The sequence below is a fragment of the Pecten maximus genome, chromosome 11 (assembly GCF_902652985.1).
Source record: "Pecten maximus chromosome 11, xPecMax1.1, whole genome shotgun sequence".
Classification (NCBI taxonomy): domain Eukaryota; kingdom Metazoa; phylum Mollusca; class Bivalvia; order Pectinida; family Pectinidae; genus Pecten; species Pecten maximus.
The window spans coordinates 18,443,839-18,461,386 of record NC_047025.1 but is presented as its reverse complement, the minus strand read 5'-3'; the positions used below and the strand labels follow the sequence as shown (position 1 = coordinate 18,461,386).

The following is a 17,548-nucleotide window of genomic DNA, read 5'->3' as shown; positions in this document are numbered from 1 at the left end:
GATATATCGAACATTTTAATGCAATAGTTTATCTACAGTATATAATAATCATATACATTTTAATGCAATACTTTATCTACAGTATATAATATATCACACATTTTAATGGAATATTTTATCTACAGTATATACTGTTTCGTACATTTTAATGCAATACTTTATCTACAGCTTATGCTATATCATACATTTTAATGCAATACTTTATCTACAGTATATAATATATCACACATTTTCATGGAATATTTTATCTACAGTATATACTGTATCGTACATTTTAATGCAAAACTTTATCTACAGCTTATGCTATATCATACATTTTAATGCAATACTTTATCTACAGCTTATGATATATCGTACATTTTAATGCAATACTTTAACTACAGTATATGATAATTATATACATTTTAATGCAAAACTTTATCTACAGTATGTACTATATCGTACATTTTAATGCAATACTTTATCTACAGCTTATGATATATCGTACATTTGAATGCAATACTTTAACTACAGTATATGATAATTATATACATTTTAATGCAATACTTTATCTACAGCTTATGATATATCGTACATTTTAATGCAATACTTTAACTACAGTATATGATAAATATATACATTTTAATGCAAAACTTTATCTACAGTATGTACTATATCGTACATTTTAATGCAATACTTTATCTACAGTTTATGATATATCGTACATTTTAATGCAATACTTTAACTACAGTATATGATAATTATATATATTCTAATGCAATACTTTATCTACAGTATATAATAATTATATACATTTTAATGCAATACTTTATCTACAGTATATGATATATCGTATATTTTAATGCAATACTTTATCTACAGTATATAATATATCACACATTTTAATGCAAAACTTTATCTACAGTATATAATATATCACCCATTTTAATGCAATACTTTATCTACAGTATATAATATATCACACATTTTAATGCAAAACTTTAACTTAAGTATAATATATCACACATTTTAATGCAAAACTTTAACTTAAGTATAATACTATAATACATTTTTGTATAACATACATTTTAATGCAATACTTTAACTACAGTATATGATATATCATACATTTTAATGCAATACTTTACCTACAGTATATATATTTTTAACACATTTTAATGCACTACTTTATTTACAGTATATAATGTATCATACATGTTTATGCAATGCTTTATTTACAGTATATAATATATCATACCTTATAATGCAATATTTTATCTACAGTATATAATATATTATACACTTTACTGCAATACTTTAACTACAGTATATTATATACTATAACTTTTACTGCAATAATTCAACTATGGTATGTTTTATACCTTTTACTGCTATACGCTATAATCATACCGTTATATATACCTATTACTGCTATACTTTACCTACAGTATATATCATACCATACACTGCTATACATTACCTACAATATATTATATATCATACCTATTGCTGCTATACCTTACCTTCAGTATATGGCATACTTATAACTGCTATACTTAACCTACAGTATTTTATTTATCGTACCATTTACTGCTATATTTTACCTAAAGTACATTATATATCATATAGTTAAATGTTATTCTTTACCTACATTATATTATATATCATACCTATTACTGCTACACTCTACCTACAGTATATCATATTATACCTATTACTGCTACACTCTACCTACAGTATATCATATTATACATATTGCTGCTATACTTTACCTACAGTATATCATATATTATACATATTGCTGCTATACTTTACCCACAGTATATTATATATTATACCTATTACTTCTATACTTTACCTACAGTATATTATATATCATACCTATTACTGCTATACTTTACCTACAGTATATTACAAAATATACCTATTTCTATATTATACCTATTTCTGCTATACATTATCTACAGTATATTATAAAATATACCTATTATTGCTATACTTTATCTATAGTATATCATATATAATACCTATTTCTGCTATACTTTACCTACAGTATAGTATAAAATATACCTATTATTGCTATACTTTATCTATAGTATATTATATATTATACCTTTTAATGCTATACTTTACCTACAGAATATTATATATCATATCATAAACTGCTACTCTTTACCCACATTATATTATATATTATACATATTGCTGCTATACTTTACCTACAGTATATTATATATTTTACCTATTTCTGCTATATTTTACCTACAGTATATCATATATTATACCTATTTCTGCTGTACTTTACCTACAGTATATCATATATTATACCTATTACTTCTATACTTTACCTACAGTATATCATATATTAAACCTATTTCTGCAATACTTTACCTACTGTATATTATATATTATACATATTGCTGCTATACTTTACCTAGTGTATCATATATTATACCTATTTCTGCGATACTTTACCTACAATATATCATATATTATAAATATGACTTCTAGCTAACTATGCCTACAGTTGATCATATATTATACCTATTTCTGCTACACTTTCCCTACATTTTATTATATATTATAAATATGACTGCTATACTTTACCTACAGTTGATCATATAATTCAACTATTACTGCTATACTTTACCTACAGTATAGCATATATCATACTATGAACTGCTACTCTCTACCCACAGTATATCATTTATTATGCCTATTACTGCTAATCATTACATTTTTTACCAGTGAAATATCGAAAATTATTCATTCTTTAAGTGATATTTTCACTAGTGATAAATATCACTTTTTCTGGTTTGACCAATCAGAACACTGCTTACAAACGACAATGCGGAAAACTAAGATTTGCATATAGCTCTCCGTCATGTTATATGACGCCATGATGCAAGATAGAATACATAACGTCGAGATTTGGCGTATACTTGTGAGCCGTTGACAGGAGACCGCAATGAATTCTGGGAGAGATTGAGCTGCCTCGTTATATTTTGCTTTAAAATTTAATAAACAAAATATCTTAAGTATCTTCAGTAATACCAAATATACGCACTTCGTACTCGTGAAAAATATGAAAATAATAGCCACATTCGTAAAATATATTTGGTATTACTGAAGACACTATTAGATATCCCCTATACTTTAACTTCAGTATATTATATACCATACATGTTATTGCTATACTTTGCAGCATGTCATCTATAGAGAATTTATTTTTCTAAAAGTTACAAAACACGAGCTTTAGCTTTTAGCCTTTTTGTAACTTTGTAAAATAACTAACGACAGTGAATGAAATACCATATACAGCAACCACGAGTTTGTTTGGTATGTTTCTTCCACAATAGAAACGCTATTCAAGGAGGAATTGACCTGTTTTGTGTCATCGTGTGTTCTTTTTCACAATATCAGGTGGGGTGTAAGGATATCACCTGAAGTTAAATGCCGCTAATCAATATACAAAAATGACAATTTAGAAAATGTATGGAAAAATTACAATTTATTACAAATCATAACAAAAAATGAGCATGATTATTCTTTTAAAAGCAATAAATTGATAGAAATATGTATATATATATCAAAATATTACAAAAAGAACTACGAACTACTTTCTTGCGTTATCATTTCCGAGACCCCTCGTGAAGCGGCCTTCAAACATTAGCCAATCAAAACGCCTCTAGAGTTTATTCCACGTATGGTATAAACTGAATGTTATTCAACTGTTGTAATGATTATTTGTCGCTTTAGGAGTTGAATAACACCCACCTATTGTGGTAGATACAGCTGTTACTGCGATCCTCTAACTACGGTATATTATATAGTTTTCCTTTTACAACTATCCATTACAGTGTATTATATATTGTGCATATTACTGTTAATATTTGTACTGCAGTATGTAATGTACTTACAGCTGTCATGCTTATTTTCCATCATACATTTAATGGAATATGAGCTGTATGGTACAGTTCAGATATTTTTGTCTTTACTGTATCTAATTAATTGGAATGTTTATGTCTTTACTGTATCTAATTAATTGGAATGTTTTTGTATTAACTGTATCTAATTAATTGGAATGTTTTTTGTATTAACTGTATCTGATTAATTGGAATGTTTTTGTATTAACTGTATCTAATTAATTGGAATGTTTATGTCTTTACTGTATCTGATTAATTGGAATGTTTTTGTATTAACTGTATCTAACTAAATGGAATGCGAGCTGTATGGTACAGTTTAAATTTTTTGTCTTTACTGTATCTAACTGAAAGGTGCTAATATCTGTCTGTATTTTATACAATCATTTAAAGATCCTTATTTATTCCGTGTAAGACTGCTTGAAAATTGTTTAAAAAGAACATACTGCATTGGATTCCGTTTTAGAGTTATTTGGTTTGTTTTTGTTTAACGTCCTATTAACAGTCATGGTCATTTAAGGACGTGCCAGGTTTTGGAGGTGGAGGAAAGCCGGAGTACCCGGAGAAAAAACCACCGGCCTACAGTCAGTACCTGGCAACTGCCCCACGTAGGTTTCGAACTCGCAACCCAGAGGTGGAGGGCTAGTGATAAAGTGTCGGGACACCTTAACCACTCGGCCACCGCGGCCCTATTTTTAGAGTTAATAAAATCCTATTTCTTTTCTTACTTTAACCTTATCCACAAATATATTGCATTCATTCTAACTATGTACTAAGTTTACGTCATAATCAAGTAAAAACAACTACTTACACATTATATAGGCCCTATTTTTTGTCCAAAGACGATATAAATATACATGTACCTCCTAATAGCGTTTTCGTATTGTAAACTTTAAATGATGGATTTATGATAAGGGTCGAACCTGCATCATTTATTTCCGATTGCTGAACTTGACAAAAATCTTTATAAATAACGTTCTATTTTTGCTTGATCAACTGGCTGCTCAACAAGGGCGGTTTTCAAAACGTCTTACTGCCAATCTAAGTTCTATTTAGCCGGAGTTACAGTCGAATCGCGATATTGTATAATACAATCATCGTCTCGTGGACAATTCTATATTTATAAATCAATTTAGCATTGAGTCTTATCTAATTAGGTTAATTCCCAAGAGTTCCTTATCATTATAAAATTTAGAATGTTGAATTCAAAGAGCTACCTATTGAAACTGGTAGATAGATTGGTACACCACGTAATAATCGTGATTGCTTATTATGTCATAACGGTATTGGTGATGAATACCACTTTTATTTCAATGCTTTAGACAGAGTTTAGACACAAATACATTCCAAATTATTATTATGCAAATCCAAGTTTAACATAATGGGAGGAATGTTTGAAATTTGTAACAAATCATTATTATCTAGAGTGAGTCATTTCCTCAAAAATGTAGAAAAACTTTTTATTTCAAGTTGATTATAAATAAGTATATTATTTAATATTATGTTGTATTGTACTTATCATATTTCTATAATTATTTTTTCTTTGTTTTCATGGTAAATACTCAAATGTGATTGGCCGAAAAATTCTTTTCATTCTTCTATGAAAGAAATTCCGAGAATGGCGCGAAAAATGTGACGTCACAATACGACAATTGGCGTTGCGTATTGATTTGAGAAAAAGAATCCCATTTAAAACCAGTAAAATTGTACATTAAACACGTTTTAAGTTAGAAAATAATTTTCAAAAATTAATTATAAGCGTTGATGTCAATTATTTTTTAGTTTCATCGGGGTATGAAACAAATTTTGTTTGCAAATTCTGTAAGAATCCGCTACGCAGATTCATACAGTTTGCAAACAAAATTTGTTTCATACCCCGATGAAACTAAAAAAAAAAAGACATCAATGCTTAAATGTAAAGTGAGATAACATTGCTTGTGACTACGTTAGTATTTACACTCGTATTTTCACGTTATTACCTTGTAAACCATGTACATTGTTTGTCATATAATAAAATCTTAAAAATCTTGAGAAAAAAAATTGAAACCATGTGGATTTTAAAAAGCATTTGGAAGAAGTTAGTTTTCATGTAATACTACTTTTTTTCAAGAAAGACAAACGGTGAATAAAATATCATAATGTGTGTGTTTCGTATACCACGATGAGGGCAGGAGACACTATACCAAGAATGAGATCATATTTGAACTTCTTGTTGTCTATATTTCTTGAGTTGGGTCAGATTTTTCCAACAGACTGGTGCCATGCCTGCTGCCATGCCTGCTGGAACAAACTGTACTCCTCTCTTGACCGACTTGTTTTTCATTTTGTTAATAGACTCCATTGATCGAAGATCTTATCAGAAAAAAAAATATAAGGGAAAAAATCGTCACAACTGTTAACAGACGTCTTTGAATTACTATACAGTATTTCTATAATTGGCGATACTCTTAATTTTGTATTGTAAATTATACCTAAACTTGTTATAGTGTTAACTACAGTGTAATACATATTATTCCTATATCTGGTTAAAATGTTAACTTCAGCAGAATATATTACACCTATAACTGGTTAAAATGTTAACTCCAGTGTAATACAAATTATGCCTATAACTGGTTAGAATGTTAACTGCAGCAGAATATATTACACCTATAACTGGTTAAAATGTTAACTACATCAGAATATATTATACATATAACTGGTTATACTGTTAACTACGGTGTTATACATATTATGCCTATAATTGGTTAAATGTTAATTAAAGCAGAATATATTACACCTATAACTGGTTAAAATGTTAATTACAGTTGAATATATTATACCTTTAACTGGTTAAATGTTAACTACAGCAGAATATATTATACCTATAACTAGTTAACCTGTCAACTACATTGTAATACATAGTACACCTATAACTGGTTAGACTGTTAACTACAGCAGAATATATTATGCCTATAACTGATTATACTGTTAACTACAATGTAATATATATTATGCCTATAACTGTTAAACTGTTAACTACAGCAGAATATATTATACCTAAAACTGATTATACTGTTAACTACAATGTAATATATATTATGCCTATAACTGTTAAACTGTTAACTACAGCAGAATATATTATACCTATAACTGGTTATACTGTTAACTACAATGTAATATATATTATGCCTATAACTGTTAAACTGTTAACTACAGCAGAATATATTATACCTATAACTGGTTATATTGTTAACTACGGTGTTCTACATATTATGCCTATAACTGGTTAAATGTTAATTAAAGCAGAATATATTACACCTATAACTGGTTAAAATGTTAATTACAGTCGAATATATTATACCTTTAACTGGTTAAAATGTTAACTACAGCAGAATATATTATACCTATAACTAGTTAACCTGTCAACTACATTGTAATACATAGTACACCTATAACTGGTTAAACTGTTAACTACAGCAGAATATATTATACCTATATCTAGTTAACCTGTCAACTACATTGTAATACATAGTACACCTATAACTGGTTAAACTGTTAACTACAGCAGAATATATTATACCTATAACTGGTTAAACTGTTAACTACAGTGTAATACATATTGCACTTATAATTGGTTAGAAATTTAAATTACAGTAGAATATATAACACTTATAACTGGTTAAAGTGTTAACTATGGTGTATTTTATGCTGTACTTATAACTGGTTAACTGTTTACTAAAATGTATTGTATATTGTAATATAACATGCTGTATTGTTTACTGTAGTGTATCTGATGCTATATCTGTATTGGTCTTCGCCGTTTGCTATAATGTAATTTATTACATTTTGACCAGTTATATTTCGGATATTCTTCATTCTATAAATGTGATGTTTCATTTCTGAAAAATATAATTTTTTCTGATTTGACCAATCAAAACACTGCTTACAAACGACAATGGGGGGAAATTAAAAGCTGACCCGGAATAATTTGCTATACAATGTAATAAACAGAATATCAAACAGTATCTTCAGAAATACCAAAGATATTTCAGTCGTGTATCTAATATTTTGATACTTTTCACTCGTGCTGCGCATTCGTGAAAAATATCAAAAGATTAGCCCCACTCGTGAAATGTATTTGGTATAACTGAAGAAACTGTTAGATATCCTCTATATATTAAACCACATTATATTTTATGATATAGGTATAGCTGTTATGATTTGAAATATATGATACTATGTGATACTTATAGCTATGGTATTACACGCTTTTACATCATTCTATTGTATTTTAAAATTCTTTATCATACATAAAGTTTATAACTAAAAGGTTAACTACATTTCCCATATCTTACCATTACTTCTAAAAGATATACAGTCGTGATTCTATATAGACAACTTCAATATTTTACAGTAACTATATCATAATACTAAACAGCTGTAATGCTATTTTAGTATATGACATATCATAAATATAAGTTATACGCCTAACTTAGTGTATTAATTATGTATAGCATGAAATTGAAAAATAAGTCTGTAAATATACACCATGCTCGCGGTGATAGCTATATAATACAAATCTTCGTTATTTTTTTCACTGTCGATAGATATGTGTACATGCTGAAAAACATTATGACACTTTTCACATACTTTCCCTGTTATTATCACACAATCACCACTACCCTGAGGCCAGTTACGATGTGCCAAATGAATCACGGATGTAACTTATTATGTATCTAATGACGCGGGTCATTGGATACCGGCAGGTGGCGCGCTTTGTTGCTGCACAGCAACTGCATCATTATCATCAACTTCTCGCGGTAAAATAAAACAAACAAGCACGAATGGTTTTATTGATTACTTTAATTGTTTTAAGTTTTGATATGATATAAATCATTCACTAGATGTGAGACTTTTGTATTTATTTGAAGTCTCGCTAAGAATGAGTATTCTCGGCTAGCTCTACAACGCGGATGTTGAAGTGACACCGCCCATTTCCCCTACGAGCCGAGTCTATTTAAAGACGCATCCTAGAATGCCGCTGAATCTCGCTCTCCAATCTCTCGTTTGAGGATGCTGGCCTCTCCCTTTGTTCTCATACATCGTATCCTGTGATTGTGTCAATCTAAACCAACACACTTATATAGATAAGATAGTTTGTGGGTAATTTTGTACACAACGTGATTTTCATAATTTCTGAGGCGAGCATGCACTGGATTAATGTATTAAAAAGCCCGTGCGTAGAGTGACGTCATCCCGTAACCCCCGTAACAGTGGAGAATAGAATAGCAATAACTATCGAGCTATCGATTGTGAAGCTGAATATTTAAGTATCCTTTGTTAGGCGCGACGTCGCTCCTGCCTTGATGTTATCGAGAATATAATGTAATATGTTGACTGAAAAACACCTATGAATCTGTCCTGTGGAGATATGCGTTTGAAATAATACATCCCTATCTTCAATGTCAGTTGATACCGGCAGAGGAAGGAAAAGGAACCGCCTCGATGTAACTGAAGGCTGACATACGGGACTGACAAGATCTCCACTACGTGCTACCGTGTCTCTCGCTCTCTTCTCGAAACCGGCATCGGGAATTCGCTTTTTATGCAGAAAGATTCTACCAAGAAGAGCGAGGATAATAGGAAGTGTGTATCGTTCGCAGTTTAGCCACGGATTTTGTTGTGGTTGTGAGTTGGATCTCTGGTGAAGATTGGGGTACACACGACATCCTACGGAGGTGGTGGGATACCAATACATAGTAGCGGCAGTCTGTAGGATCACAACAAACCCTGTCTTATCAAACATGGGGTGTACTATGAGTGCAGAGGATAGGGCCGCTGCCGAGCGGAGTAGAGACATAGAAAAAAAGCTCAAAGAGGATGGAATACAAGCAGCTAAAGATATAAAATTACTACTATTAGGTAAGGTATTTTTGCATAGCTATATTGATCTGTAAGGCGTTCTGCCTGTGAAACGGTGATGTAGGAAAAACTCAACCGCTGACATTTTTAGAAACTGATTTTATGCATGCAACGGCCGCCATATTGAATCGTTTGGAAACTGAATAATTAAAGAAATGTTTGACTAAGATGAGTGAGATGTTGGTGGGGGTAGTCGGGTATTGTTGTAGTCATTGAGACAGTAAAGCTTAGGCGTGCCCGACAGTGCTGTCGGGTTCGGCTAGCCCGCTCAGACAGGTGTGTTGAAAGCTTCTATGTTAATTAGGCAGAATTAGCAGTGCCGGGTGACAGCGTTATGAATTCCTGTTGAGCTTTTCATTCAGGGAGGCGAGCCTTTGTGCCATTATGGGGCAGCAGAGAACAGAAAACTGTAGAGGGTTAGGGTTGTAAATCTACTGGGTGTTTTGAATAATGAGAATCGATGTGTAAGCATCGAAGTGAGGTCTACTACTGTTGAGGGGTTACATTAATTTATGCGGATCAATTGTTTATAGTGTTCTATAATGTTCTACTCCGCTCTATGTAAATAGTGTTGTAGTTGGTACGATTTAATTATGTGTAATCAGAAAATTAAAATGTTAATCCTTTTCTTGTAGGAGCTGGTGAATCAGGAAAAAGTACTATAGTGAAGCAAATGAAGTAAGTTCATACAAATGTAGACCTATGAAATATAACAATGGACTTGTTACACATAGAATTGTTGATGTCTGTAAACGTATGAGTAACAGGGCGACTAAACCGTGCATCTCTATACTGAAATTGGCATGCAAAATTATACAACAATGTCCCTGTCAGTAAATCTACTTGTAACCCCGGTGTTTATATATTTCCCCATCCTTCACACACTCCCGCTGGTGCTAACGCTCCAGATCCCTCCCGACCTCATGTGCATAATCTTTTCTAAACATGTAAACACGTACATATACCCAGACTCGTCACACACAAACAAGCCTGATTAACCACAGATAACATACGTCTGGCCGTATTAAACGTTTCACAAGTATCATTGTCCATTCAACCGTGTCGGCTTTAAACAGTAATATACAACAATATACCTACTGCCTGGAGTACCAGCAGCTATATAAACTCTAAAATCATGTATATTTGGGTCCTAGTAATGTATTTAGCGTCTCTGTGTTGAGGAAGCTTTACGTGATGTATATCCGGCGGCGCCCCTAGTTTAACAGCCTGCTAAATAACTTTCCCATATGTGTCCGACTACATTTATCACATTTTTATTGGTTTCGCTTGATTTCAACCACAAATAACAACAACTGATAATCTGAGTCCAGATTGAGTCTGTACGCTGCCATGTCCGCCGCCATATTGACAGAATGGGGATCGTCAGCTATTTTCATAAATTATAACGGTTTTGCGGCAGAACGTTAAGAAATTCAACATGGAGGCCAGTGGTATCTATAGTATGTCAGTTCTGGACAAAACTGAGAACGGGGTAATGCAGTATAGAATACGTGTTCAATATGTAGAAAATGTAGAGATGGAGCTGGATCTGGACAGAAGCAGACGACATTTTCTGAAGCACCATTCAATTTTCTGTCGATCGATCAGCCACACTGTAGAGATGGGAACCGCCAACCCTACTTCTGCCTGTACCAGCAATCAGACGTGTGTTTGTGTAAATGTGTGAGTGTGTGTACGTGCCCAGCTTGCCGTTACATTTGTCATTTTAGTTTTAGAATTAAGTGTCACACGGTAGGTAGTTGCGCTTGCGCAACACATCTGTGACGTAATTTCACTCGTACCTGGGAATATTTTACTTTAAGTCATAATAAATAAACAACCGTCGGAGTAAAGGAGCGTTGAACATGTGTCATGTTTAACATCCAATACAAATGTTAATCATCGTCCTATGTAATAATCGAAACCGTCGACTGTTTCCTTAGTTGCGGATTGGTCATTCAGCCATCGATCTGACAACCTATTTGTATACATCGACCGCCAGACATTGATTCTGTACACAACTATAGCGTATTGATCAGGGCTGTTTACCGTGATAGCCAGGACCCCCAACAATGTGTACCAAGTCTATAACTCCTACTTCTCCAGGTTGCCTTGGCAAAGAATGAAACGCATGCTTCTTTCATTCTATTCTGATTAATTATCATAATTATAAATATTAGCCATTAGCGAGAGGAACATGATCAGCACCCCGACAATGTCGCCCATCCCACCTAATCGAAAGATTTGATAACAATTTATAAGCACACTGATTAGATCCGTTGTTGACGGTGATATGATTTAGAGACCATTGGCGTTGTTTATGTCAACATTTTAACGGGGTTTTATATTGACGTTCATTATGTCGATATTTTGACGTATACACACAGACGTTTTGAGATAGATTATGTCGACATGGTGACGAGGTTTATTGATAATTTGACATGGTTTATGCAGACGTTTTCACTGGTTTTTGTTGTAAGCAATTTCTTTTGGCCTGGTTACATACACCATGTTAAAAAGCTGACCTACTAAGGGCCGTTGTTTATCTCGACATTGTATTGCGTGGAGAGTCTTACATCTGTACAGAGAAACAACAATGCGTGCCTCACAAGACAGCACACCTTGTGGGGGACACCGACAGCAGGTGCCCTGACGAAACGTACACAATATGCTCTAAATACATTTGCTTTCACACATCTGGTGGTACTGCCAGTTGTTTACATCATATGTGAAATACACGTCAACAATAGAAACTATATAAGGATCGGGTGCTTGTCACAAAGCAGGTATTGTCTAGCCACACTGAATCGGGACTGTCTTAGCATTGACGTTACAGAAACTTTGACCGACGAGTTAATACAATGTAGTAGGAGATGACTGGGAAATGGAAGGCTAACATATATCTTCAGTACATCTGTCGTGGTCATATACACACTGACACATACTTAACAGTTAATGATCATTTCCGAAACGGTTGAACTAAGCTAATTAGATGACAAGATATCCGATTAACTGTCTCTTTAAAGAACGAACCTAATCTCCGAGGAAGTTGTTGAGTACGCGATCTACCATGTTATTAGCCGAAATGAAACGATATCTAACTCAACCATGTGACGCGATGAGCGGAGAATGTTACGACGAAGAACATCAGGGAAAGTGGTTTTGACATGCAAAAAATAGACCGAAACGGAATGCCATTTTTGGCGTGATTTTCCCACCCCGCCCCTCTTCATTAACATTTAGCCAAAGATTGCGACCCGATATTATTATAACTGCTCGAGGTAAATCGGTAAATCTGCAGGTCACGGTGGCTGATTTGTGGTAAACTCGGTAAGTCTGCGGTCACGGTGACTGATTTGTGGTAAACTTGGTAAGTCTGCGGTCACGGTGACTGATTTGTGGTAAACTTGGTAAATCTGCAGGTCACGGTGACTGATTTGTGGTAAACTTGGTAAGTCTGCGGTCACGGTGACTGATTTGTGGTAAACTTGGTAAATCTGCAGGTCACGGTGACTGATTTGTGGTAAACTTGGTAAATCTGCAGGTCACGGTGAATGATTTGTGGTAAACTTGGTAAATCTTGAGAAGTGATGACTGATTTGTGGTAAACTTGGTAAATCTTGAGAAGTGATGACTGGTTTGTGGTAAACTTGGTAAATCTTGAGAAGTGATGACTGATTTGTGGTACACTGAATTAGATATGATGACTGATTTGTGGTAGACTTGGTAAATCTTGAGAAGCGATGACTAATTTGGGGTAAACTTGGTAAATCTTCAGAAGCGATAAATGACTTGGGGTAAACTTGGTAAATCTTGAGAAGTGATGACTGGTTTGTGGTACACTGAATTAGATATGGATGTCGTGGTGAAATTGGTAAATCTTGAGGCCATTATGACTTAGTATTTGTATATGTATTAACTTGATCAGGATATCGCGGTGACTTTGTATACTTTTTGGTTTGCTCATTTAGTGAAGACACTTTGTATGATAGAGCTATGAGATCACGTTACCATGGTACAGACTTTTGTTGTTTTATTGCTTGAGAAGTCGGCTGAAACAAAACCAGGTGAATGATACATGTCCAGATTTTGTCAACATTGATCATTTATCATATCAGTTTCTCTGCTTTTGTCTGTTTGTTGATCTATTTTTTTGTCCTCCTTTAAAAAAAAAAAGCTGAGTCAGTTGCTATGTATATCGAAGGTATTCAACGAACCTATGATTGACACTGTGTGTTGTGTATTAGGTGGTTTTAGAAGCCATGACCGTATGTATGTGGGCCTTTTTACGAGACATTGTTCACGATTGTGTATTTAAGATATTATTCATGAGTATATGAGATATTGTCCGAAAGAATATAAGATATTGTCCGAAAGTATATGATATATTGTCCGAAAGTATATGATATATTGTCCGTGAGTATATGATATATTGTCCGAAAGTATATGATATATTGTCCGTGAGTATATGAGATATTGTCCGAAAGTATATGATATATTGTCGGTGATTATATGATATATTGTCCGTGAGTATATGATATATTGTCCGTGAGTATATGATATCTTGTCCGTGAGTATATGATATATTGTCCTTAAGTATATAAGTTCTTGTCCGAAAGTATATGATATATTGTCGGTGATTATATGATATATTGTCCGTGAGTATATGATATCTTGTCCGTGAGTATATGATATATTGTCCGTGAGTATGAGATATTGTCCGTGAGTGTATGATCTATTGTCCGAAAGTATATGATATATTGTCCGTGAATATATGATATATTGTCCGTGAGTATATAAGATTGTCCGTGAGTATATGAGATCTTGTCCGTGAGTTTATGATATATTGTCCGTGAATATATAAGTTCTTGTCCGTGAGGTCATGATATATTGTCCGTGAGTTTATGAGATATTGTCCGTGAGTATATGAGATATTGTCTGTGAGTATATGATATATTGTCCGTGAGTATATAAGTTCTTGTCCGTGAGGTCATGAGGTATTGTCCATGAGTATATGAGATCTTGTCCGTGAGTATATGAGATATTGTCCATGGGTATGATATGTTGTCCATGCGTATATGAGACATGGTTTATGAGTATATGAGATATTGTCCGTGATTATATAAGATATTGTCCGTGAGTATATTGTACGATTGTATAAAAGACAAACGAATGAGTAGCGTCTTTGAATATAAAATTAATCATGAATAAATGTAGTAGGTGCCAAACATCGACAATGAATATTAAATAAGACTGAATTAAAATGTAATAGTCCTTCTACGACCCGTCTAGGATGTCAATGACGAATACCAATGCTGTACTGACCTACGCGTAAGCATCTGTTCAAAATCGGAAAAGTCAGTTCATTCTAAGTGAGTATTTACATACATATACCTTAATCTCATGAAGGCTAAGATGTCCTCCTCCGTCACTAGGAGACGAGAGGTCGTTTCCGAGCCGGAAGTAACTATCGGATAGCACGCGGTGTTATTACAAAAGCATTTGACCTTTGTAGCTAATTTCGGGGCTAGTAAATCTTAGATCTAAACACTGACCTGTTATATTGTTTGTGGATGGTTGTCCCTAGTTCTCCATATCACTAATACTTTAACGGGGTGTGGCACTTACTGATATGGTATTAATTCCAAGCGATGCAATGCAGAACGTGTCATACACATCCCCAATGACGTGCTATGCAAGTTCCCAACAATACAATTGTGAACATGTCATGCACGGACTGTATTCATCAACAATGGTTAATATTGTAGTTGTCATACTTGTGCTATATTCATTCCAAATGATACAATGTAATGTGTCATACACGTGCTGTGTTCATTCCCAATGATACAATGGCATGTGTCATACACGCGCTGTCTTCATTCCCGATGATACAATGTAATGTGTCATACACGCGCTGTGTTCATTCCCAATGATACAATGTTACGTATTATACACGCGCTGTGTTCATGCACAATGATACAATGTAATGTGTCATACACGCGCTGTGTTCATTCCCAATGATAAAATGTAATGTGTCATACACGCGCTGTCTTCATTCCCGATGATACAATGTAATGTGTCATACGCGCGCTATGTTTATTCCCAATGATACAATGTAATGTGTCATACACGCGCTGTGTTCATGCCCATTGATACAATGTTACGTGTCATACACGCGCTGTGTTAATTCCCAATGATACAATGTAATGTGTCATACACGCGCTGTGTTCATTCCCAATGATACAATGTTACGTATTATACACACGCTGTGTTCATGCACAATGATACAATGTAATGTGTCATACACGCGCTGTGTTCATTCCCAATGATACAATGTAATGTGTCATACACGCGCTGTGTTCATTCCCAATGATACAATGTACAGTGTCATACACGCGCTGTGTTCATTCCCAATGATACAATGTAATGTGTCATACACGCGCTTTGTTCATTCCCAATGATACAATGTAATGTATCATACACGCGCTGTGTTCATTCCCAATGATACAATGTAATGTGTCATACACGCGCTGTGTTCATGCCCATTGATACAATGTTACGTGTCATACACGCGCTGTGTTAATTTCTAATGATACAATGTAATGTGTCATACACGCGCTGTGTTCATTCCCAATGATACAATGTAATGTGTCATACACGCGCTGTGGTCATTCCCAATGATACAATGTAATGTGTCATACACGCGCTGTGTTCATTCCCAATGATACAATGTAATGTGTCATACACGCGCTGTGTTCATATTCCCAATAACACATTGTCGTGTGTTATATACGCGCTGTGTTCATTCCAGGGATACAATGTCATGTGTCATACACGCGCTGTGTTCATTCCCAATGATACAATGTTATGTGTCATAAACGCACTGTGTTAATTCGCAATGATACAATGCACAGTGTCATACACGCGTTGAAATTCATTCCTAGTTATATATTGTTATGTGCCCTACACATCTATATTCATTCCCAATGATACAATGCTGCACGTTTCCTACATGTTTTGTATTCATTCTCAATGATACAATGCTTCATTCCTACAAGTACGGTATTTATTTCTGATAATGCAATGTTGCATGACTTTTGTACTGCACGTGATGCTTGAATCTCCAATGATTCGAAAATCAGTGTACAGTCTTAGACGGTGTGGCAGAGTAATTTGTGTCCAAGAATTGGCATACGCACATCTCAATTTCCGCGTGAAAAAAAGGAGAAAGAAATTGCATAATTTGAGAAAAGGGGCAAGAGAGACACTTGCTAAACTTGGGTTACATATCGTTTGGTATCGGCTAACAGAAATATAAACTGTGAATATTACAGTGTATATGGGACTCTATCCGCCTGTGTTATCTTCAGTGACCTTTTCAGCACGACGTTAATCGTTTTTGGTAGATGACTGGAAGCATGAACACCCGATGTTCGATACGATCGTCTGCAATGTGCTGATAAGCATGGGGAGTTGGATTTAAAAAGCGAGAGGTTTCAGGAAGCCTCAAATTTCGAAAGAATTCTGGTTCTTTCCCGTTTGATATCTATGTGTCATATAATGAACAATGATTGCATACAATAATCTGACATCAACAGTTCATTGGTACATCAATAGAACACAAGACTTTATACTAATACTGAATTATTAACCAAAGCAATTCACAGATCTATACTAATACTGAATTATTAACCAAAGCAATTCACAGATCTATACTACACTACTATTTGCATTGATGAGTACAA

The 17,548-nt window shown here is 33.9% G+C and overlaps 1 protein-coding gene across 2 annotated transcripts in view; it reads left to right on the top strand.

Moving 5' to 3' along the window:
• The first annotated feature begins 8,852 nt into the window (after positions 1-8,852).
• Positions 8,853-17,548, top strand: part of LOC117338230 (guanine nucleotide-binding protein G(o) subunit alpha) — a 44,210-nt gene continuing 35,514 nt past the window's right edge. For both annotated transcript variants that reach the window (XM_033899494.1, XM_033899493.1), the window contains exons 1-2: positions 8,853-9,803; positions 10,439-10,481. In XM_033899494.1, the coding sequence (XP_033755385.1) occupies positions 9,686-9,803; positions 10,439-10,481 (161 nt within the window). In that variant the 5' untranslated portion in view covers positions 8,853-9,685. The remainder of the gene's footprint in view (positions 9,804-10,438; positions 10,482-17,548) is intronic.